Source organism: Dipodomys ordii, unplaced genomic scaffold (assembly GCF_000151885.1).
Source record: "Dipodomys ordii isolate 6190 unplaced genomic scaffold, Dord_2.0 Scaffold8, whole genome shotgun sequence".
NCBI classification, from domain to species: Eukaryota; Metazoa; Chordata; class Mammalia; order Rodentia; family Heteromyidae; genus Dipodomys; species Dipodomys ordii.
The window spans coordinates 24,798,970-24,825,281 of record NW_012267224.1 but is presented as its reverse complement, the minus strand read 5'-3'; the positions used below and the strand labels follow the sequence as shown (position 1 = coordinate 24,825,281).

The window sequence follows — 26,312 nt, the reverse complement described above, 5'->3', positions numbered from 1 at the left end:
TAGGCAGCATGTACTCCACTTGACTGGCCCCCACTGGCCCAATTCATAGTTTCATTGAACCAAGAGACTCCATCCAGCCCAGAGATGACTTCATGTACAATCATGTAACCATGGCAGATAATGCCAGAGAATTTCTTCTGTTAAACACAGACAGCCTGAAAGGCTACACACTTGTGACTCTGTGAAGTCCTCTGCAGAATAGAAGGAAGCCTTGGGGTGTGCCTGTGGAACTGGCAGTCTGGATTCACAAGGGGGAAGAAAACTAAGAATGGGATGAGCAGAAAAAGCAGAGCGGGAGCTATGCAGATGGCATAGGAAGAGATGATGGTGTGGACAAAATGAGATCAGGTGCCTGGAGGCTTTGAACTTAGACATGTCTAAGATCAATTTGTTGAGTACAATGCAGTAAACCAAGGTAGGTGACTCCATTCACTATAACCCAACAAATAAGGTAAAACAAAAATAAAATAAGCAACAACAATAATAATAATCACCTGCTCTGTGCTCAGATACTCTAAGGGAGCAGGTAAAGAGTCTGAATTTTGGAAATGAGGCACAGGGCAAAAACAGAGTAAGAGAATACCAGCTAGCAAGTGGGTCACGTAAACTTGAAACAGAGGTGAAAAAGGAGAAAATTCAAGTCTGAAAAGGCAAATATGATCCAAAGTCAGGATGCACCTGAGAGACACACCTACCTGGGAGTAATTTATAAAACATAAAAGAAGCCAGGCACTGGTAGCTTACACCTGTAATTATAGCTACTCAAGAGGCTGAGATCTGAGGATATAGTTCAAAGCCAGCCCAGGCAGAAAAGTTCCTGTGAGACTCTTATCTCCACTTAACCGCTCAAAAAACCATAATGGAGCTATGGTTCGAAGCAGGAGAGAGCTATAGCCGTGAGCAAAAGAGCTCAGGGACAGAACCCACCAGGCTTTGAGTTCAAGCCCCATGATCAACAAAAAAAAAATAAGTTTTTATAAAAGATACAATAGAAGACTAGAAAAATCACTAAATATTCTAATGTTAATGTGACATGACTCCTTTACTGCTAGTTTCCTCATTTGCCTGTTAAGACTCCTTTACTGATAATTGCACCATTTTCTTACCTTAGTTTCAAGCCAAAATTGAGGCCAGAGGGGAATTACACAAGCACTTTTTGTTCATGCTGAGCCAACACTTCTATTAATATCTGTGTGATTTCTCCTTGTATATACAAGGGAACAGTGACTCACTGAGTTAAGCAAAAAGCCACAAGCCAAGTTAATTAGACTCCAGTCACACTTCTCTATTCTTTTTAGAACCATCTCAAGTTGGATCACAAGCAGGGTTTGTGTATGTCTCAGAGAAAGCCAGCTTCTGTAGGAGGAAACTAGCTTAGAAAGTAGTATTAACTTACAAAGATTTCCTTTCTTTTCAAGCTTCAGATCCCTGGATTAAACCCAGGAAGTTGCCTACATCTAGATTGTAGTAACTTTCCAGTCTTACAGTGTGATCAGTGTAAGATGGAGACTCCCCTGCTGGAGGCCAGGTTGAGAGAGAAGAGGAGGAAGATAGCTGAATGAATGGGGCTGAGTCTAGACTCCCATCGACAGTGGTACACACCCCTGTGTGCTTAGACCATAGTTCAGTCACTATTTCAGAAGGGAGGAAAGCTGAGATGGAAATACAATACAGAAAAACTATTTTTATCAATTTTCTTTTCCAGATATGCTACATTCACATCAAAAAGGTAAACTTTGTAAGAGAGAAAGTCCCCAAATAAATTGAACATTTACTTACCTGCACCAATGCGGTCCAGTGTGGCTATGGTACTCAATGTCAGTATTATCCTGTTGGACACCAGAGAGCTCCAGATTGGGTTTAGTGAGGTATACCATATGCGGAGGACAAGAAGAAGAAACTGTCCTAAAATAAATCCCCAGATTCTGAGGTACCTGCCAGTGCAAAAGTACTGTTAAAGACTCTTTCATGATTCGAGGTGCATTGTGAATTTCAGTGTCATAGAAAAAAATCATCTCAAGCTGATTGTTGGTAATTTGAAATAATCCACTTGGCTTAGCCCTTCTATACCCCATTACCTAGATAACGTGTAATAATTCTTTCATTCCTAAAATATTATTAAGGCTGAGGGTTTTTAGTGAGTGGTAGACTGTGTGTTTAGCAAGAGTAAGGGCTCAATCCCTGGAGACAATGTGCATATTATTATATTACAATTCTATCTATAGTTATACATTTGTATATATAATAATTGCAATGTATGTATTTGTAGTATATATACATATCTATTACATATATTTGTATATATAGCAACTGTTCAAATTAATGAAAAGCAAAGACTTGTGTAAGATCACATAGAAGGTTAAATTGTGATTTACAAATCCCACACTGGGTTTCACTTTGGAAACTAACCAGACCAGTATGTCCACAAGTACATAAGATATGAATCATACCTTTGCAAACCACTTCCTGACCACCAAGTCACACTTTGTACCACCAACGAGGAAGACACACCAAATGCAAGGAGCACCAGTCGAAGTGTGGCATTTGGAGCCTTGAGGGAAGCTATACTGCCTACAAACAAAGTGAGCAGAGCTGAGCACTTGTGAAAAGCAGACATTGCAACTTTATGGTCTGATTTGCCACATATTGGTGATACTATCATTACACTCGAGAATTGTGTTATTATCTAACTACATGCATTATCTTTTTTTAAACTTTTATTGGCACACAATTCACACACTATAAAATTTACCATATCTAGCCATTCACACCTATAATCCCAGAAGACTCAGATCTGATTATCTCAATTTAAAAGCTATCAGGGGCAGACAAATCTGTGAGATTTTTATCCAACTAACAAGCAAAAAGCTGAAAGTGGAGGTATGGCCCAAGTAATAAAGCACTTGCCATAAGTAAAATTGCCAAGTGAAGAGTGAAAAGCACTGAGTTCAAGCCCCAGTACCGGCCTAGTGTAAAAAGAAATCACAGAGGAAAAAAGGTAGCCATATCTAAGTATAGAACTCCATGATTTTTATCATTGAGTGCATTTACAAAGTTGGACAACTATCACCACTAATTCCAGAACATTGTCACCCCAAAGAGAAACCCCATATCTATTAGAAGTCACTCCCACACAATCAATATACTTTCTGACTCTGGATTTTTCCTACTTTGGGCATTTCACATAAATACAATCATACAATTTATGATGTTCTGCGGCTTCTTTCTCTCAGCATAATATTTTCAAGTTTAATCCATGTTGTAACAGGTATCAATGTTTGGTTCCTTTTTGTGCCTAATTAAAATTATATTATGTGGATATATTGCATTTCATTTATCCATTCATCTGTTGGTGAGCACTTGCTGTTTCCATTTCTTGGCATTTGTAAACAATGCTGCTTTGAACATCTGTGTACACATTTCTATATTCATATAAGTTTTCATTTTTCTTGGATATATGCTATATATAAATATATATTATATATAAAGGCGTAGGACTGTTGGATCACATGAAAATTTTGTTTAACTTCTTGGAAAACTACTAAACAATCTCTCAAAACAGCTGTACCACTGAATATTTCTTATGTTTCCATCAGAAATACATTAAGCTTCCAATTTCTTCACATCCATGCAAACACTTGTTATTGTTTTTACCATAATGATCCTAGTAGATCAAAACATTTATGATCAGAAATAATCTAAATTAGTGAACATAAATGACTTCTTAGCTAATTACATAGTAATTAGCTTCAGGTAACAGAGGTGAAATTTCAGGAAACAGACCTGTGAGGTTATTTACATTTAAAAACCCTCAGGACTCTTTTTTAAAAAAATGCAACCTGTCTTTAAGAAGCATTTTATGTGTGTATGTGCCAGTCCTGGGGCTTGAATTCAGGGACTGAATGCTGTCCCTGTGCTTTTTTGCTCAAGGTTATCACTTTACCACTTGAGCCACAACTCCACCTCCAGCTTTTCTGGTTAATTGGGGATAAAGAGTCTCACAGATCCTGCCAGGGCTGGCTTTGAACTGAAATCCTCAGATCTCAGCCTTCTGAGTAGCTAGGATTACAGGCCTGAGCCATCTATACCTGGGCTTAATAAGCATTTAAAGGGCATTCCAAGGCAGGCCATGACTAATTGCAGCCTCTGAGTAGCATCTGCCAGCAAAAGATTGGGCCCTCCATTCACATCTCTGAGCGACTTCCCTCTACTTGAGTTTCCCACCAGATTCAGTTCTGTCTCTGTGCAGTGTAAAGGGGAACAACAGAAGGACCTCAATCAATCACCATCCCTACCCCTCCCAAACCTACTCTGTCTTATATCCCCTATAGCCACTTGTTACCAGACAGAACTGGACTGAAATAATGAACTGCTAGTGGGTGCCTCCAGAGCTAAGGCTTTCCAGGCAGAGGCCACAGTGATCAATATGAAGATTCTGTAACCCAACAGCAGTTGACTCGGTCACTATAGTACTCCGTTTTCAGGGCAGAAAGCCTCATTTCTATCATTCCTAGCCCTGAAATTTTCCTGATCATTTGGCCTGTTTTTCCATGTATGTGGGAGTCATCTTTGTAAAGGGCAGTTTCCAGGAGTCTTTCCCACCATTCCTTCTGACTTGGAGCTCTTTGAAAAACCAGAGTTGTATACCTTCAGGAAAACCATGGATCTCTTAGCACCTACTTTGTTCTGCATCTGCCAGGGGTTGTTACACACACACACACACACACACACACACACACACACACACACACACACACAAAACAACAACAGCACTGTAATTGTTTAGTGATTCCTGGTACTGCTTCTGAAAACACCAAATGTCTACATTCAGACAGAAGATCTATGCAGTGACTCATGAACAAATGCCACATGGGAATCTCAGAGAAACTGAGTTACAACAGAAGAACAAGATGACTCAATTTCAGCTACAGATCCAACCCATCTACAGTCTGGCATTTTTCATTTTGAATCTACTCTCCATAATCTCTTCTTGCTTTTTTTTTTTTTTTTTACTACTGGCTCATCTCCAAAGATTCTCAATAGTTACTAATGTCTAAAACCTCAATTCATAATAGAAACTATACATCTAAATTTTTATTATCTTTAACAATGTGATCTATTCAAATTCAGAATTCAAAGGTACAAAAATGGTAACAGTGCCAATTTTTCCCTGCAGACCTGTATTTATTTTTTTCATTTAATGTTATTGTCAAGGTGATGTACAGAGGGGTTACAGTTACATATGTAAGGTAGTGAGCATATTTCTTGTCAAACTGTTACCCCTTCCCTCATTTTTCTCCCACTTTCCCTCCTCCCACCCCCCCCAAGTTATACAGTTCATTTCCAACATATTGTCTTGTGAGTATCGCTATTGCATTGGTTCACTCTTTGTCTCCCCATTTTGTTGTTCCTTGCCTTCCCTAATTCAGATAGATATATATACAATACCCAGGGCACCAAATCAAATACAGTGACAACAGGGGATAAACCATAAGAAAAAAAAACATAAAAGAAAAAAATCACATAGTACATTAAAAACAACAACAACAAAGAAAAACCTCTTATTTCCATATCTTGGAGTTCATTTCACTTAGCATCATCTTATATGGTCATATGTACATAGCTATTGAGATATTCTACTCATCTGCCAAGACTATCCTAGACACATACTAATTATTACAAATAAGGGAAAACATGGGATCTATGTTTCTTTGAGTCTGGCTTACTTCACTTAATATGACTTTTCCCAAATCTTTCCATTTCCTTATGAAGAGGGTGATGTCATTCTTTCTGATGGAAGCATAGAATTTCATTGTCAGACCTGTGTTTAGGTACCACATTCTCCACCCTAGTAGCAATGCTACCATTTCTAAGTTCCTTTAGGAATACTTAATTGTGTCTGGTCAAATACTAAATTTATTTTCAAACAAATTTTATATAGAGATTAGCATTCTATATGCTCTATTTAATATAACCAATTTCACAAATTATACTTTAAAAGCATTCCATATTTCATTATTAATAATAGCTTCTCTTTTTTGATAGTTGCATAGTAGTCTATATGGTATTTCAAGTTTCATAACCATTGGTTATTTAACTTATTCCTTAGAGATGATATTTAGGCTCCTTCCAGTCTTCTTATGACAGATATCCCCAGCAGGACTGGATGATTTTGCACATGTATCATTTACATACATCTGTAGGATATATTTCTAGAAGTAAGGTTGCTGGGTATAAGTTATGTACAGCTCTTATAAATACTGCTTAATTAACTCCATGGAAGTTATCCTAATTTACATGCGCACAAGCATTATATTAGTGACCATTTTTCCACTCTACCCACACAGCACACTCATGTTTTTTTTCTGTCAATTCATTTGTGACACTAACAGACAAATATGTATGCATAAATTAAAAGACTGCATATTTTATTATATTTTTAAGAACCAGTCCTTTTCCCTTTCCAGCTTGATGATTTCTTCTTCCCATTTTGTCTAGCAAGTTGATGTTCTTTTGTTTTGTTTTGTTTTTGTTTGTAGGAACAAATGTGGAAATAATCCTTTTGAGGCAAAGAGTTACAAATAGTTTTCTTAGTGTACTGTTTACTTTGTACAATATCTGTTGGCCATGGCTTCATAACTGTCATGCAATATTATTTAAATGATCTCTTTTTTGTTTGATTGTGTTTTGTCATCATTGGAAGAAAGAGCACAACATATTCAGGAGTTGCCTTGTTCACCAAGGTACCTTTTCTCTGCTTATAACAGGGATTTTTATGCCTTTCTAGTCTGATGTTAGAAACATGAATCAAATTGACTCTCAGTCTAGTCTTTCAATTTTACGGAAGGTAAATTTTTCTAAAGTAGTAGTTGGAAAAAGATCTTCAAGTTTTGAATCAATCATCTAGCCTGTCAAGAACAGTTCATTTCATTCATTTCATTTTTCTTTTTCTTTTTTTTGGGGGGGGGGTCTGGTCATGGGGCCTGAACTCTGGGCCTGGGTACTGTCCCTCAGCTCTTCAGCTCAAGGCTAGCGCTCTACCACTTGAGCCACAGCGCCACTTCCGGCTTTTTTTTTCTTTTTGCTTATGTGATGCTGAGGAATCAAACCCAGGGCCTCACACATGCAAGGCAAGCGCTCTACCACTAAGCCACCTTTCCAGCCCCTTCATTTCATTTTTATATGAATAAAAAAATCTTAGAGAGCTGGGCACTGGTAGCTCACACTTGTAATTCTAGCTACTCAGGGGGCTGAGATCTAAGGATCGCAGTTCGAAGCCAGCCCAGGCAGAAAAGTCCCTGTGACCCTTATCTCCAATTAGTCAATCAAAAACCAGATGTGGCATTGTGGCTCAAGTGGTAGAGCGTTAACCTTGAGCACAAAGAGGCTTGGGGACAGCACCCAAGCCCTGAGTTCTAGCCCCACAGCCAACAAAATAAAATAAAAATCTTAGAGAAACACCTTGAAACCTTACCAGCAGTGATGATCCGAAGCAGAGTCAGTATCCACTTCTTGTTAACCAATTTCCAGAAAGGAGAAATCGTTAGAAGTACGGGAGAAAGAAAGGCTATTCCAAAACCTTCCAATCCAGTGAGCTCCAGTGTTTGCAGGGGAAAGTAATAGATCATTGGTGCCAGGCCATGGTAGAGAGACCAGGAAACATACCCTATAAGAAATGTTTAGAAGAAAGAGAATTGTGCCTCTGGCATCGTTTAACAGACAGCCCTGCCCTCTGCTCCCACCTCCACTTTCCTGCTTTCACTGTCACTGGGTGCCAGCAACAGAATTTCTCCCCATCCTTCAGCCCAGTGGGAAACAGGCTTTTGCTATTGTAAGTCTCTCACCATCCCTTTGTTCCCTTAGTTGTTCCAGGTGCCTGCAGGTGGAACCTTAGTACAATTTCCTCATCTTGAACCATGTGAGTTGACGCTGGCTTCTTGTCAGGACCTTGATTGATAATTCCCTTATCTAACTTGATCCATAGGTAATCAAAAATATCATGAATGCCAAAACGAACAAACATAACAGGCGTTCCCACAGCTCATCTCCAATACACCCAGAAGCTCTTCAGTTGGGCAATATTTTTCTGTTAAACCCAGCCCTTAGGAGGCAGTATAGAGAAGTGGAACGCCCAGATCTGAAGTCAGCAGCACCTCAGCCAATAACCAACTCTAATCTCGAATGATAATGGTGATTAACACGAATGAGTAATTAATCCTATGTTAGGCTCTGCTGAGTGTTAAGACTGATTGTCTCTCACACCCCCATAACTCCAGTGGTCTAGAAGGTGGATGCTTTCAAATGCATAAACAAGCTAAGTAAACAAGGGCAAAACAAAACAGCTGAAAAGTCCTGACACTCTGGAAGTTCAGTCATTGCCTACAGTGCACAGTAGCAAACAGCACATACAACTTAAACAATCTGCCTGCCAAGTAGCTGTCTAGCTACTCTGTGTGGTAACTTTCTAGTAAGCTACGTAACAATCTCCCTTTGTTAATCAGGAAAAGAGAACTTCTAGCTGCCTCCCAGACCTGTCCAGAGGACTGAGCAAGGGCACAGAGTACCTGGCATTGGAGAAACTTTGTGTAGTTGTCTCAGTCCTGTTCCTCAGCTGAGAACATACAAGGTGAGCCAGGAAAATGGAGCTGGAGAGTTCTTCTAAAGGTTGTGCCTTCCAGAAATTAAGTTCGAAAGAGTGCCACCTCCAAAACCCTCCCAAATGCTTGTCTGGAAACTGATTTCAATTATGCTGCAAAATGCTCTTTGCCAATTGCCCAAGTGTACCATGGCCGCCCGGGGCTCACACTGGGGACACGAGGTGGCCTTTCCCCTTGTTAACGTTCAGTCCTGAATTGCATTGCGATAAACTTAAAAGTCACAGGTGGAGGCGGGGGGGGGGGCTGAAAGGGCTTGCACCTGCTATGGCGAGTTCAAGGCCAACATATATGTCCTCCCACTGCCCGGGTGTAATGCCAGGGCAGGGGTGGCAGCTCCGAGCATGCTCTCCCCGTAGATCCTCAGTTTCTGAACCCCCACCTCGGTCTTGTCTCCAATTCCCTTTCCTTCCGCAGCACAGGTTCCCAGGGGATGATAAACATCTCCATTCTGCACACCTTTCCCAGTTCAGTTAAGCTGGCAGGATGCAGGGCGCCACAGAGGGTTGGGGGAGCTGGCACCAGCCACCCAGGGGCGAGGGCGACCCGGGCTTACCCAGAAAAGTCTCCAGGAAGATCTCTCTCCACAGGGAGGGCATCGTGCCTCTGAGAGCAGCGAGCGCGAGGACAGACGCCCCGCGACGGCCCCGCGCTCCCCGCAGCCCGGCACCGCGTTCGCCCTGGGGTCCCACGTCCCTGCGCAGAGTCCACAGCCTGCCAGTCCCACCGATCTGCCCATCTGCCCGCCGCTCGGCCGATCTGAGAGCGGGTGGGGCCAGGCCTGTCGTCCTGTTCCGCACCACACCCAGCCCGGCCCAGCCTGCCCCAGCGCAGCGTGCCCCAGCCCAACCTGCCCCAACCCTATGCCACCTGTGCGCCCTGCGCGCGGGCACCGCTTGCGGCCACTGCCCTGCAGCCGCTGCCGCCCTGACCGCGGGGGACAACGCAAGGCCCGCACAGAGATCTGTGGGCTCGAACCCTGCAGTCTGGCCAAACCTAGATTGCTTGGTCCCCTGCTCCAGGAGCAGCCTGGAGGACCAAGCGCTGCCAGCGCGCGCGAAGGGAGGAGCAACTCCGAATCTGTGAGACCGGTTTTAAACCAGGCCTCCACAGCGGTGCGCCGCGAGGAGCCAGAGAGGGAGGCTGGAGAGGGAGGCTGGAGAGAGGGAGGCTGGAGAGGAAGGCTGGAGAGCCTCTCCAGGCCATGCTTTGTATCCCTGACTTTGGCATTCTTCAGGCCAACGTAACGGTTCCCAGGCACGGGGCCTCACGGGAGAATCACCCCCCCCCCGCCCCGTTGTACAAAGCGCTTCTTTTTTTCTTCAGCTTTAGTCAATAATTAACATAAACGTGTCAGTTGCATTCCGTAAGAGAGGCCAGACATTCTAGTGGTGGCGGGATTTTGTATGGTTTTTAAAGATGTTGCCAACATTTGCTCAAGAGGACAGCAAACTAGTGGCTTTGAAAAGTGCCTTGACCTCCCCAATGTAACAGTATTTGAGTGTGCATTTCTGTAACAGTAGGAGATGTTCTAATTACTGGAACAAAGGAACTAGACCCATTATTTCTCCCTCAAATATTATCATACCTGGATGTCTTGAAGGTTGGTTTTTACTGTGTTTTGTTTTAGGTTTGTTTTTTTTTTTTTTGGAACCTCCTTAAAGCAATTTGTTCTCATTCACTTTAACCTTTCAAAAGAGCTCACTTCTAAAACACAATGGCAAAGTACCTAAAAAAGGACAAAATGATTGTGGTAGGTTCCCTAGCCATTTTGAATAAAGAGCTCACTTACTTCCCGATACACTGAGTCATAAAGAGAGAATAGCTTTTTAGCAAACCGTTCTGGGTCAACAGTCCATATGCAAAAGAATAAGGAATCTTTGTATATAATCTCACATTATATACAAAAATTAATTTAAACTACCAAAGGTCAGAAGAAACTTTCAGAAGAAAACATAGATCTTCATGATCTTGAGTTAGATAGGTTTTCACAGACAGCATCAAAAGCACAAATAACAAATGAAATATTAGCTACATTGGGCTCTATCACAAATTGAAAGCTTTTAACCAGATGCATCAATGAATGCCTATAGTACTAGCTACTCAGAAGGCCAAATCATTACGTTAGGAGTGTGAGACCAGCCTTACCCCAAATAAATAATAAATAAATCATTTTTTGCTTCAAAGGACCCCATGAAGAAAGTGAAAAGCAAGTCAAATGTAACTCAGTTGTCAAGTGTGTGCTTAGCGTGCTTGAGGCTGTGAGTTTGTTCCCCAGAACACATAGAGAAAAGTAAAATGATAACGCCCAGAATAGGAAAGAACATGTTTAAATCACACATCTATCTTAGCCCATCTACTTCCATCTCTACCTGTAATGGGGTTTTCTCCTCATTCTCACTCAGATCTACTGAGTCTACCAGTGTTCAGAAATCCCAGGGATGCACTGTGAACATAAATTACACAATTTCAGAAGCACTATTGGTATCAACTGCCTTTCTAGCAAGGAAACAGAGTGGAAGGATCAGCTATCTATTCAGTCTTCTATTTTTCCATTATAGGATCCGGCATCTATCTAGAGGTCTTTTAGAAAACATTCTAACAGGGTCAAGCTCTGGAGGCTCACTCCTGTAATCCTAAACCATTCAGGAGGCTGAGATCTGAGAATCCCAGTTCAAAGCCAGTCTAGGCATGAAAGTCTGTGAGACTCTTATCTCCAGTTAACCACCAGAAAACTGGAAGTGGAGTTCTGTGGCTCTAGGTGGTAGAGCACTAGCCTTGAGTGAAAGAGTTCAGGGACAATACCCTGAGCTCAAGCCCCAGAACCTATAAAAAAAAAAAATTAGGCTCTACTGTTCACCAGATACTTTATATCAATGTATTGGCACCTCACACTGCTCTGTGCGCACGAGGAGCCTGTGGAGCTCTCTCCCCCCGCACCTGGCAGATATCCTCTGCCATTGCTCTCTTCCCTGCTGCTCTCAGCTTTAGCCTCAAAATCCTTCCTAACTGGATAAACAAAATGTTGCGTGTCCATGCAATGGTTTATCATTTGATCACATAAAAAGAAATGAAGAAGTAGAACATGCTACAGCAAGGATATGTCTGTGAAAAAAATGTGTTAAGAAGATAGCATGAAAGTCAGATATTTGCTCTATACGTCCATCTGGATGAAATGTTCAGAGTAGGGGAATTCACAGAGACTAAAAGATCAGGGGTGGTTACCAGAAAAGAAGGTCAGGGGGATGAGGAGGAGAGTAAGAAGTGACTGATTAGGGCTGGGAAGGTAGCTCAGCGGTAGAGTGCATGCCTTGCAAGCATGAGGCCCTGGGTTCGAATCTTCAGCACCCCATGAACAGAAAAAGCCGGAAGTGGTGCTATGGCTCCAGTGGTAGAGTGCTAGCCTTGAGCTGAAGAGCTGAGGGACAGCGCCCAGACCCAGCGTTCAGGCCCCATGACCAGCAAAAAAAAAAAAAAAGAAGTGACTGATTGATGGATAAAGCTCTTCTTTTAGAGGCAAATGAAAATATCCTGGAGTTAGAGGGTGGTAACAGTTGTATAACACTATGAATATAGTATAGCCACTAGACTGTCCACTTTTAAAGTGTGAGTTTAATGATATGCTAATTATATCCCCCTCAGAAAATACATATATTGAAGTTGTATGCCCATGACCCATACCTGTAATCCTGTAATCCTAGCAACTCAGCAAAAAGCAGAACTACAGATGTGGCTCAAATGGTAGAATGCCAACCAAGCAAAAGTAAGCCTCACAAGCCAAAAACCCTAAGTTCAAACCCATACTGCCAAAATTAATGTTAAAAAACATCTAGTAGCCAGGCATCGGTGCCTCACGCCTGCAATTCTAGCTGAGATCTCAGGAAGCTGAGATCTGAGAGTTGCGGTTCAAAGCCAGCCCAGGCAGGAAAGTCCATGAGACTCTTATCTCCAATTAACTGCCAGAAAACCAGAAGTGACGCTGTAGCTCAAGTGATAGAGTGCTTGCCTTGAGCTGAAGAGTTCAGGGACAGCACCCAGGCCCAGAGTTCAAGCCCCATGACTAACCAAAACAAAAAACAAAGACAAAAAAATACCACCCTCTAGTATCCAGATAATATTTTTAAACTATGATAACTCAATAATAAAAAAAGATAGAAAAAGATGTTAAGCATATTTCATGAGGGAAGGGCACATCAAAACCACAGTAAAATACCACTTCATACTCACCAGGAGGGCTATGATCAAAAAATAAGGTATTAACCCTTATTGGCAAGAATATGGAGACACTCCACCCCATATATTGCTGATGGAATATAAAGTGGAATAGTCACTTAGGAAATGTCTGGCATTTCCTCTTTAAATACAGAGATACAATGGGATCCAGTAATCCCACTCCAAAGGATCGACACATGAGAAATAAAAACATATATGAACTTGTATACAAATAGCGGCACTGTTTATAGTATCCAAACTTGGAAACCATCAAAATATGCAATAACAAATTATAATAGTATACCCACAAATAGAATATCATTCAGAAATAAAAAGGAATGGAAGACTGTGCTCACTGAAAAAAAACAAGTTATTCCCCTCCAAAAAAAATCACATACTAACTGGAACCAGGTCACATGAGAGAATGGGTGGGTTGGGAGAGATACGGGATAATGATGAATGAAATGGGTGACATTGATCAAGATACATTGTACTCACAAATTGACATGTCCAGTCAAAACCCCTTTGTACAACTATTTAAAGGAAAAAAAGTTTAAAGGAAAAATATCACATATACAATATCACATATACAATTCTATTCATATAAGATATTCTAATAGTGACTAAGAGTAGATTAGTGGTGGCTTAGAGCTGTAAAGGGGCAGGAGAAGGGAAGGGATTAAAAAGGACAGTTTCTTCTAAGAGAAGATGAAATGTTCCACTATTAGCTTGACATTGATTGCGCAACTCTATCAATATACTAAAAACACTTCATTGTACTTGTAAAATATCTGACTCATACAGGGTGTAAACTATGTCTCCAGAAGGCTGTTTGCAAAAAGCAATGGATGTTGGTTATATTTCTTTAAAATGTTTGTGACTGCCGGGCACCGATGGCTCACATCTGTAATCCTAGCAACTCAGGAGGCTGAGATCTGTGAACTGCAGTTCAAAGCTAACCCTGGCAGGAAAGTCCATGGCTCATCTGCAATTAACCACCAGAAAACTGGAAGTGGCGCTGTGGCTCCAGTGGCAGAGCACTCACCTTGAGCTGAAGAGCTGACACACAGCACCCAGGCCCAGAGTTCAAGTCCCACGATCAACAACAACAATTTTAAAAAAACACCAAAAAGCAAAACAAAACAAAAAATGTTTGTGACAGGGTGGCAGATATTAAGTCTCTAACACTCTCCAGTAATTGAAGGACTTCCGTAGCTAGAAACATGTACCCTGCAATTTCCTTCTTTGCTGTCTATGTATGCTTCATTGCCACATGCTCATTAAAAAAAGTAAACCATCTACTCCTGGGCTGTAAGTGCCTGGAAGTACTTTGTAAAATACCTTTCTGTAGCTAAATGCTAGAAAAACTTTACTGTTACTAAGGGCACAGTGTTGGGTTGCTTTTTTCCCCCTCTACTCAAGGCTCCATTTGGGGGTCTATTTTGGGGACTCTCTCTTTGTCCCTCTCCTACCTCCTCCTCTTTCCCCTCCTCCTCCTCTTTCCCCTCCTCCTCCTCTTTCCCCTCCTCTTCTTCTTCCCCTTCTCTCTCTCTCTCTCTCTCTCTCTCTGCCCTTTCCCTCTTTTACTCCCTCTCCCTCTCCTTCTCCCTCTTCCCTCCCCCCCCCACTCTGTCTTTCTCTTTCTATCTCTTTGAGCTTAGCTAACTCCAAAGGATTCTGGAAAATGCAATCTAGCCCACGCAGAAAGGGAAGGAAATTAAATTTTGGCGAGCAGTTGTCAATCCCTGCTACATGGGGGTGTGGGCTTTGAGGCTTAAATAGACACTAAGTTATGCAGCACAGAGCCTAGGGAACAGCCCTGTACCCAAGGAAGTTAAGTATACCATCCAATGATATTTGGCCCAAGCACATGATAGGCCTTTGGGACATGTTTCACATGTGTGTGGATGGCATCTTCAGTCTAAAATCATGTAAACGGCCTTCTCAAGTCTTTTAGGAGACATTCTGGCATTTCTCTAACTGCTGCGACTTGAGAACTGACTGCAGGAGGAATTTCATCAGAGGTCCATACCCAGCTACTAGAAGAAAGAATGTTTCCATTATTTGCAATCGTTTTTCTGATTTGCCAGTTTGCCCTCTCTTGGTAGATTGTAGGAAAGTTACTCACCGTTCCTGGTGCTTTCCTATGAAGCTTCCTATGTGCTTTCCTATGTAGCTTCTTGTTCTTGTAGCAGACTCATGATGAGTGGTTTTTAATTTCATCCCTGAGTATCATACTTTAGATAGAATGGATATAGGAGCTTTTACTGAACTCCCTTATTCTGCACAGTTTCGTTGCTACTGAGTTAGGGAATAATTCACAGAAGTGACTTATTCTGTAACTAATGAAGTAACAGCAATATGCAGCCTGGACTGCCTGCAAACGCTCCCATATATGGAAGTTTATTGCTGCTACCTTGATTTTCATAATTATGCTCTGCCTGGATTTCATTTAATTTTGGAGGTCGTTGTCTTTCATTTTTGGTGGGATCTTTTCTGTGATCTTAAGCTGACAATTACATTTTTATTTTACCTGGAAAGAATAAAGTCCGTTAGAGTTCTGCCCACTGCCTCCTCCTCTTCCCCTAGTTCTTACAGTGTGATAACATTAAGTTCAATCAGAACATATTAAGACCATATTTCTTCATATCAGAAGGTACAATTCTCCACTAGGAGATGACACCTTGGCATGATGAGAAATTTCCTAGTCTCAGTGAAAACTCAAAATTCTTTTCTTTAAATAAGTTCAAGCGTAATTCCATTGTGGCAATTCAGGTTTCCAGTTAGGCTGATTAGTATTAGTATTTTTAAGCCACATAGGGAAAGTTTGGTTCTTATTTTACAGTGACAAAGGTCTATTTCTCCTGGGTTTCGTAAGTCCATCATGGGGCTCTGGCATCATCCCGAGACTCAGGTGAAGGAGCATCCTGTACCTACAGTTCTCACGGGAGTCACATTTCTATTCATGCTCAGAAAACCTAGGAGCTAGGATGCAGCTCTGTGGTAGAGCACTTGTCTACCATGCACAAGGCCTGGCTTCCATCACCAGCACAGCAAAAACAAACAAATGCAATGTCCAAGACGTCCTCCATGGATCAGTGCTATGGGTGGCATAAACGTTTTCTAAAGGCCCACACTGGCAAAGGCTTGGTCAGCAGCCCATCGCCCTGTTGGGAAGTGGCAGGACCTTTAACAAGTGAGGCCTGGTGAAAGCCCCTTATTGGGCATGTACCCTTGAAGAGGATATAGGGGCATCAGCCTCAGCCTCAAGCTGTCTTTCAACTCTGGCCACCACGAAGGGAGCAGCTTTGCTCAACTTGCACTCCCTACTGTACTGTGCTGCTTGGTCCTGGGTCCGAAGGCACAGACTGAAACCCCCATTAAGTATTGTCAAAACAAACCTTTCTTCTTTGTAAGTGGATCCTTCGGTATTTATCACAGTAACAGAAAACTGACTAACGCAGGCCGTGTATACAAAAAAGTTAGGAATGATAACACAATCTACTGCAGCTCTCTTTTCAGAAAAACAAGAATGTTTTCATTTTAATGATTTCTCATTGATTAGTAGTTATTTAAATGATGTCTTTGGTTGTTATAATGTCCCAGAGGAATATTTATTCAGTCGGTATTATAGAGAGAAATAACCCAACCCATGTCTGGATTCCAGCTCGGCCAAGGGATTACTAGCTTGGGGCTAAGAGTCCAGGAGCAGAAGCCAAAGGAACCTGAAGAGACATGTTCCCCAGCACTAGATGCCACAATCCATCTCCAGCCACATCCCTACTGAGAACTCAACTCAACTCAAACTTCTGTCACAATTACTAAAGCCACCATGGTCCCCAGATCTGGCCTTTTCAGCTACCATTTCTGTTACCATGGCCAGTTAGGAGAGGTAAATGTAGGTCCTTCTAAAAGCAGATTCCATCAGAAATGGAAGGTATTTTTGAAGAAAATGCCTGTGGAAGATGAGCATGAGGAGGGCACCAGGGGCAAAGCCCTCAGCCATGACATGCACCAGAGGGAGGAAGGGAAGAAAGTTTGGGTAGGAAGAGCTGCAGATCTTTGTCACCTCTGAGAAGATCTCTGGCAAGCAGAAGAGGTGTTTATTACAGTCAAACCCAAACTGAAAAACAAACTAAAAGCAAAAGACTTGGAATTCTGGCCACTAGTACCTCACGTCTATAATCCTGACTACTCAGGAGGATGAGATCTGAGGATTGTAGTTCAAAGCCAACCAGACAAATCCAAAACACTATTATCTCCAATTAACCAGCACAAAAACTGAAGTGGAAAAGTGGCTTAAACGGTAGCATGTCAGCCTTGAGCAAAAAAGCTAAGGGAAGATACAAGGCCCTGAGTTCAAGCCTGGTCACTAGTTCAAGAAGGAGGCTGGGGGAGGGGGGGCGGGGCAGGGGGAGGAGGAGTGTAGTTGTCCAGCTGGGAGGGAAGGGATGGTAGGGGAAACACAAAGGAGGAGGCAACAATGTTTGATAGGAAATGTACTCATTACCTTGCTCATGTAACTGTAACCCCTCTGTACAATATTTTCACAATTAAAAACTTAATTTAAAAAAAACAAAGAGTAAGGCCCTGAGTCAAATGCCTAGTAAGGCAAAAAAAATAATAAAAGAAAAAGAAAAAGGCTGTTGAGAAAAACATTTTCAATTTAGCAAAAGTAGAATAAGTTTGGGAGCCCAATGCCAGTGGCTCATGCCTACAATTCTAGCCACTCAGGAGGAAACTGAGATGCAGAGGATCACAATTTGAAGCCAGGCTGGCCAGAGAAATTCTTGAGACTCCATTTCCAAAATAACCAGCTAACTGGCTGAAATGATAGAATATCAGCAGAGTGAAAGAGCCGAGGGTGCACACGTTCCTAAGTTCAAACCGGGTTACTAGAAGAAGGAAAACAAGTTTACAAAAATGTCTAATTCATACCTTAATATAAATATATAAGCAAAAGCACCATCTTAACGCAGGTTTATTTTTAGGCTTAGTTAGCATGACATACTCCAAAAATCAAGGGAGTGCATTCTATAAAATTTACCTATCATTAGGCAGTTTCTCTGATATATCCATTCATATTCATTTATCCTAACATTTTCTTGAACCTTGTCTATGCGTGCAGCCCTCATGGTCTCATGGTCCCTAAGAGACAAGTACAGCATTGTCCCCATACACAGGAACTCACAGCCCTGGGGTGGAGCAAGTGCTCAGGTCGTCATGGCCCAGCTGTTAGGGCTGCTATGGCTGAGCTAGAGCTCTGTGAGCAAGCCTGAGGGAGTTTTGGGGTGGCTAGGACAGAAGCACGAGGGGGATTGATCTATTTTCTCACGGTGCAGTCTGGGACATATGGCCTCCTGAAGTCTCCATTTTCCCACTCGTAAAGTGAAACTAATGATAGAATGTGGGAAGCGATGGCATCAGTGCCCTAACTGGTCTGACAGACCAAAGAGGACTTATGTCATGCTGCTAGTCAGCTCCCTCAGAAGGCTAGACACAACAGATAAAAATTTGGAAGGCGTTACTGAAATACAAGAATCCCATTAGTATTATCAAGTGCCTTGCTCATTTGTTCATACTATAAGTATTTGGGGGGCAGTTACTGTATGTCCTTCTCACACTGGGAAATGGGAAGTGGCGAGCAGGAGAGAATATCAGATGTTGGGTAGACTCAGCATGTTCACGTCTTCTTAGATTAAGATTACTCAGTACAAATGCCAGGCACTTGTGGCTCATACCTGTAATCCTAGCTACCCAGGAGGTTGAAATTTGAGGATTGTGGTTGGAAACCAGCCCGGACAAACAAATCTGAAAGACTATTATCTCCAGTTAACCAACAAAAAACCAGATGTGGATCAAATGGTGGAGTACCAACTTTAAGTCAAAAGTAAGCAAGAATTTGAGACTCTGAATTGAAGCCCCAGTACCAGCACACACACACACACACACACACACACACACACACACACACACACACACGATTACTCAGTATAACCAATTCACAACATTTTAATGTAACCCTAGGCATAGTACCAAGACTGTATGAAGTTTTAGGATACAGCTTTTGAGCTCATAGTAGACTTCTTGGTCATTCTCTTTTGCCAATATTCAAACATTCATTATGATGTAAGCAGTTTAAGACATATACAATATACAGACCTCTGAGGGTTTATAATGTAAGCAGAAAGAAGCGAGGTGATGGACTAAACCAACAGATGTCTGTACATGTGTATTTGAGAAGCGTCAAATTGTTTCTGGGACAGTGAAGGCATTTTATTTATTTATTTAAGTCGGTCATGGGGACTGAACTCTGGGCCTGGGCACTGTCCCTCAGCTCTTCAGCTCAAGGCTAACACTCTACCACTTAAGCCACAGTGCCACTTCAGGCTTTTTTCTGCTTATATGGTGCTGAGGAATAGAACGTAGGGCCTCATGCATGCAAGGCAAGCGCTCTACCACTGAGCCACCTTCCCAGTCCCAGTAAAGGCATTTTATATTCCATGTCTGCCATGACAGAACCATGGAAAGACAATTGAGGGACTCTTCCAGAGAGACTTCAGGAAGAAAATAGAATCTGGCAGTTTGCTCATTAAGAAAATAGATTTCACATTAGCAAAAGAAAGATCTTTCTTATAAAGCAAAAGCTCACCTGGATTCAGGTGATGGAAGCAGATAGCTTGAGTGATAAAGATTTCCAAGGGCACCATGTAATTGCACCTCCTCTGTACAGTATTTTAATAATAATAATAAAAGAAAAGATTTCCAAGGACAGAGGCTGGGGGAAGGTGAGTGCAGGTGAAATGGAAACATCTAAAAAAGGAACCATCTCAAAAAAGTAGGAGTTGAATTTGGTGTTTATGGAGTAAGCCCTCTGTGTAAAACGGAAGTCTCCAAGCCAGGACTTAGAAGCCAAAGACAAAAGCAGTGGAAGGTACCTGCAACCTGACACATGCACACATGGAGTTTTCTGGACTCAATGAGCAGGACAAGACAGAGCAGATTGTATACCACTGCTCCTTGCAAGTTAAAGCCTATTCTATACCTCTGACTGCCAGGTAGTGTTTTCAATTTGCCTGCACTTTTCCTCCCTCCCACTCCTTTTTCCTCTCCCTTTCCTCTCTTCCAAATCTCGTCTTTCCTATTCAAATTCACAGACAAAACCAAGTACACAATTCCAGGATGCCACAAGCTTTGTTAGTGTAGTTAAAGGTGTGGTGGCTCATCTGGAGAGTGGGGTAACTCCTGCTGAGTGAATAAAGGGGTGTAACTGCACACTTCTGAGGGTATTTGTTATACTTGTATATTTTCATGTCTCTGTTACATCTTGGGAATTAATTGTCTTGATTCAATCCCCATGTTTAGCACCCAGTCTTTGAGCTATTTAAGAAACATAAAGGAATCAGCATAGGAGATTAATTTTTTCTAAAGCCACTTAATTACTAATAAAGGCCAAACAGAAGCATGTGACTTAGCTATGCAGCAACAGTGGTGTCCTGATAACTGAATGCGAGAATGGGGCCATTCACCCACACCCACCAGCCCAGCATCTCCGAAAAGCTGCAGGAATCACAGGTGCAGAGTCTGTGCTTGTGTCCAATTAGAACAGAGCACACGCTCTCAGCTGGCTGCTGTCACAGACAGAGAGGGGTGTGGGGAGCTGACAAAGCATGCCAACAGCACCTTGCCAAGCCACCAGCATCTCTTGGGGAAAACTTGAGCCTGACAAGCCAGAACTGGTACCTTATTAACCTGTGCCTAGGATACAGGGGATTTCTCCCTCTCCCTTTTATCCCCTCCCTTTCCTCTCCTCCACGTCTCGTGTAACATCACTACTGATGTATTTACTGGCTTATCTGTGTAATGGGCAACTTACTACTGCCAACTTTAAATAAGAAGTCACTGAGAGAAAACTAGGGGTCTAGGGTATTCCAGGTGGCCTGTTGTCTAAAGGTGAAAGCAGCAGATCTTATCCTGACAAATCACTTGATAAGCTTCCCTCAGTTTTGAAATGTATTGTCCTGGAAGCATGGAAGGAAGGCAAAATCATGTACTAGAAGGCTGGAATGCAAAACAGGCTTGGTGGAGGCAGAGAATGAATTTGCATAAGGAGCCCAGTGCCTTCTGGGAGATAGTGAAGGAGATTTAGGGAGGACATTAGGACATTTGTTTTGATCTGGAGAGTTAAAGGTTCAAAATTGACTGGTGGCAATAGTGTTAACATAGTCCAGCATTTGGAGATACAATGCAGGTGGCAACAAAAAGATTTTTAAAAATAAAAGAATAATAAAAATAAAAAAAATAAAGCTGGGAATGTGGCTTAGTGGTAGAGTGCTTGCTTAGCATGCATGAAGCCCTGGGTTCGAGTCCTCAGTACCACATAAACAGAAAAAGCCAGAAATGGTGCTGTGACTCAAGTGGTAGATCACTAGCCTTAAGCAAAAGAAGCTCAGAGATAGTGCCCAGGCCCTGAGTGCAAGCCCCAGCACTGGCAAAATAAATAAATAAATAAAAACAATACTTTATTTAAAGTGGCACATTTTCCACAATAAAAAGAAAACCTGATGACATGGCAATTCTTTTGTCAGCTAATGCACATGTCTATACAAACAATAGTACTCTGCTAATTTGAAATTAGCAGGCAATCTCTACGGAGTGGAAAGGTTAGGAAATTGTATACTATAATAGAAGAGCATGAAGTCCCACATCAATAATAGTGTACATGCAATGTAACTACAGCCAGTACCCCATTCACTAAAACCAACGGATGATAGCCTGATGGTCAACACATGAGCAAATAATTATGATAATTACAAGTAGTTATTGCAAGTTAAAGAAAGTTTTGGTGTGATATTTCCTTGCAAATAGCCTGTTTGGTCTGGAGGTATCAGCCTGGTGCACGGTGTATGAACAAATTCACCAAGAGGCAGAGTGGCAAGTAAGAAGACAGAGGTTTATTCACTCTCTGAGTAAGAGAAGGAAAGGGCAAGACACCACAAGCAGTGTTGGCAATAAGTAGGCCTGGGTTCCCAGGCAATTCAGATATAAAGGAGATGCTGTAGTTTCAGTGTAGCTAGCTATTGCAAGAAACTGGTGGGGTCGTCGGTTTTTCAGTGTGTTGTGTTAGTTAGTTCATTTGTTTGTTTGTTTTTGCTGGTGGTTTTTTGGCAGCTTGTAAAATCCCTTCCAGAAATACATTGTCAAAACAGGACGCATGTACTTCTTCTGCTTGAGTTTAGACCAGTTTGTATAAAAACCAAGTCAAACAGCCTTCCTGCTAAGAAAATATGGCATCTTTTACAAAATGGAGACAGTTAAGCTCATACAAGCTGGGGTCTTACAAAGCTTAGCTCTGCTCCTTCATTTATCAATTCATACCCTTTAGACACAAAAGGGATCTTCAAAATCATCTAGTTGATTAGGGGTGGCAAATATCTGAGTTTTCTTATTTTATAGTAAGAAATTGACTTATCCAAGGTTAAGTTATTCCAGGGCCAAAACTAGGCCAGTCTCACATTTTCTAGGTCATACCTTGAACACTTTTTAAAAGTGTCTAATTCTGACTTCTCTATTTTAAACTGACTTTCCACCCTCTGTGTCTACATTAAGGCAATTGTCAGCACAGACTAGAACAGCAGAAATACAAGTTGTCCCCAAACCCTGGTGCCTCCTGGGAACTGAGGAATTCCATGAGATGTGGCAGATGTCCCTGGAGGTAATGATCCTCATAAAGGCCTCAGAAGTGTGCTCATCTGTTTACCAAGACTTTTGTGTTGGTCCTACTGGGGTTTGAACTCAGGATCTCAAACTTGCTAGACAGTCACTCCAAATAACCACCAGAAAACCGGAAGGGGCGCTGTGGTAGAGCATTCGCCTTGAGCTGACAGAGCAGGGACAGAGCCCAGGCCCAGAGTTCAAGCCCCACAACTGACAAAAAAATATAAACAAAAAGTGTGGCCCAAAACATCTGAGGGAAACTAGGAAGAGGGCACAGAATCAGGGGGAAATGGGTGAAAAAATAGAACAGAGGGGCATCAGCTGCACTGGACATTGATAAAAACTAAGCAACTCAAGGGCAGCAATGGAAGGGAGGGAATGAGAGAGAAAGAGGGAACCGCTTGCCCTAAGCAAAAGGAGGGAAATGTACATATCACTCGATTTGGAAAAAATAGTTTTAGTGTCAAACTTCGTAGAGTTCACAAGCTTTCTAGACCATGATAATGGCCATGTGCCCTGTGAAGGTTAAAATGTGTTTGTGACATGAACTAGGTATCACCATCCCACAGTACTGTGAAATTTATGCAATCACTTCATCTCAATGAAGAAAAAAAGAGTGACCCAAAGCCAATTTGGGATGATTGACCGTAGAATCATTATTTTATCAGAAATTTGGAAAGATTTTTTTCTTTTTTGAGTTTTGGTAAATTATGGATCATCTGTTGATCGAGAACAACATCATTGAACATGCGTTGTTTGACTCCCTATCATTTATTAAAGAATTGAAAGTAAGTTTAGTTTTAGTAAATCAAAGAAATGAATTGATTACTATGAAGAATTAAGTCAAAAGAAATTAGTCTAACATTGAGGAACAAACAAAAAGTTTCAGATCAAGCCAGGACTGTGTTTGTGTATATGGGAAGCTCTTGGCATGCTAGGCTAGCGAGGGAACATGTTCTCTCTCCCTATCTCAAAACACATGTCACAGACTCCTGGGAGCTGAGGAAATAGCTCTTCTGCTGCTTGCTTAAGCATAGATGGACAGCTAGTCAAGCATTTTCCTGAGATTGGGGAAGTGGTTTGAGCTTGCTCTAAAATAGTTTAGATAATAATATACAAAGACATTGTCTCATAGGTTAAGTAAAAATGTATCTGTTGAAATTCTTTGTGTGAATGTCTCCTGACTAAATCTTGGCAAAGATCATGCTTGCTTGTCTTTAAATACCCACTAACAATAAAGCACAGGATGCAGTGGCAATTGCTGTTTGCACTCTGCATCCCCTGTGTCTGGTGATTTCGTGACCCTTACCCAGGGACCCCAACGCCTTAGACGTTGACAAACCATGATAGTTAAAAATCTGAATTACTGTTGTATTCTTGCTGTAGAAAATACTGCAAACTTTTTTTTTATTAAGAGCAAGAGAATGTGGGAAAGCTGGGTGAGACAGATAATTTATTTCTTTAAAGTTTTTATATATTCTGTGGTGTTTGTGATAGCTACCATACTTTAAAATGTGTAATTTGTGGTAATTTCTTATTCTAACATAGATAGATAGCATCTTCCAAGTATTTTTCCATTTTAAAGGTCATTAGAAGGTCGTAAAACTCATGTCTTAAAAAGCCCAAACCTGCCTCTGGATGTCAGTCAGTTAGCAGTATGTTTTCTTTATGGGAAGAAATGGGAGGTGGGGGCCACTCACTGAAGCTGACCTCAGTGTTCACCTGCATGGAAGTTGTACTATATCTTCACCAGCAGGTGGCAGTAAGGTACAGTGATTTCAAATAACAGCATGTGTTCTCCATCAAAAATAAAAGCAAGATAAAAGGGGTTCTTTTGTTTCTTGTTTTGTTTTGTTTGGTGCTGACCCTGGGGCTTGAATTCAGGGCTTGGGCACTGCACTAAGTTAGTGCTCTGACACTTGAGCCACGCTCCACTTCCAGCTTTTGGGGGGTACTTAATTGGAGATAAGAGTCTCATGGACTTCCTTGTCCAGCTAGCTTTGAACCAGGATCCTCCTACCTCAGCCTTTGGAGTAGCTAGGATTACTGGTGTGAGCCACAGGACTGGAGGGGGCGGGGGGAACGTAAATGGGGGGGGGAGGTTTTTATTTTGTTATGTTATGGTTTTGTTTTTAAATTACTGCCAGGTGCCAGACATTTTACTTTGGTACTCTAGAGCATTTAGAGGAAAATGGATTTGTGTTGGGCTTTTTTTTTCCTCCTTCTACTTCCCAAAGAATGTCTTAAATCTATGAACTGCAAATATAGCTTCTCTATCCAGTTAAAATACTACATAAATTTAATAGCAGGCTGCTCCCTACCCATACTGTAATTAGATGGTTTTACCATTATAAATGATGTACTTCAGACATTTACTGCATCAAAACCAGTTCCTTTTAGAGAATGTCATCTTTCCTATTAGCCTTCCGTAAAGGCCATTGTGTTCTTCCCTAAGAACAGCGTCTTCTAATCATGAAAAGCAAATATCCAATTCTTAAACTGAAAAGAGCATTTCATGCTGTTCACAAGAACAGCCAAGGTAAAGCCTGATGAACCTGGGGGTCTTTCCCAATGCTGATTCCCAGCATTCTTGGAATAACTATTAAGAACAACAGCTAAGGATATGGAAACAACCCAGATGCCCCACCACAGATGAATGGATCCAAAAATTGTGGTGTCTATACACAATGGAATATTATGCAGCCATTAGAAATGACAAAATAATGGCATTTTCAGGGAAATGGATGGAGCTAAAAGGAATCATGTTGAGCGAGGTAAGAACGAAGAGACAAACGGTACATGGTCTCCCTGATAAGTGGATGCTAAATCCAAAATGTTAGGTGATATGACAAAACTAACAGGACTTAAGAAACAAAGAACTCCCACTCATCTGGTCGAACCATTACTAAATATCCCCATGCTGCTGATCACATGTATGGTGTATAACATGTGTACACCATTATATGTTATAGACTGTGATAGAAAATTTGCTCCAGGAAAGTTAGAATGAACTTGTGACTTTAAATGAGCATCATTATTCCACAATACTGTGAAATTTGAGAAATTATGTAATCACTTAATCACAATTAAAAAAAAAAAGAACCTCGGGGAAGGTAGGGGGGGAAGGGATGGTAGGGGGAAAACAATGGAGGGGGTAACAATGCTTAGCAGGAAGTGTACTCATTACCTTGTTCATGTAACTGTAACCCTCTGTATAGTATCTTTACAATAAAAAATTAAAAAAAAAAAAACAGCTAATGTGTCTGTAGAGCTGGGTCTGTGCCAGTCATGTTTTTACATTATTTTATTAAAGACCCTATGACATCATTGTTAATATTACTATCATTATTTTTTTCAGATGAGAAAACTAAATCATAGGTCCATCCAATAATTTACTGCTGTAGATTGGCTCTTTACTCTTCCCCAAAGGTCTATCTGGTAAAATTTGGTGATATGAACCTTAGGCTTTCATGGGAGGAAGTTAGATCATTGGGCATGAGCCCATGACTGGAATTGAGAGGCCCCAGGCCCTTCTTCCTACTCTCTCTTTGGCTTCCTGGTGATAAGACAAGCAACTCTACTCTGCCATTCCCTTCCAATCTCTGGTCTCCTCTTTTCTTCTTTCTCATACCACAGGCCCCAAAACAACAGAGCTCCAGTCAACAGTGAGCTTTGCATTTCTCTGTGAAAATTATTTATTTTTGATAACTATTAGACAGATGGAAAGAT

At 41.5% G+C, this 26,312-nt stretch overlaps 1 protein-coding gene across 1 annotated transcript in view; it reads right to left on the bottom strand.

The window, feature by feature from the left end:
- The window catches only part of Cwh43 (cell wall biogenesis 43 C-terminal homolog (S. cerevisiae)), a 38,350-nt gene extending 29,097 nt beyond the window's left edge, over window positions 1-9,253 (bottom strand). Inside the window, exons 1-4 of the mRNA XM_013008961.1 lie at window positions 9,211-9,253; window positions 7,475-7,666; window positions 2,451-2,571; window positions 1,780-1,934 (exon numbers count right to left, since the gene is read on the bottom strand). Coding sequence (XP_012864415.1) covers window positions 1,780-1,934; window positions 2,451-2,571; window positions 7,475-7,666; window positions 9,211-9,253 — 511 coding nt within the window. The remainder of the gene's footprint in view (window positions 1-1,779; window positions 1,935-2,450; window positions 2,572-7,474; window positions 7,667-9,210) is intronic.
- Between the last annotated feature and the right edge of the window lie 17,059 nt (window positions 9,254-26,312).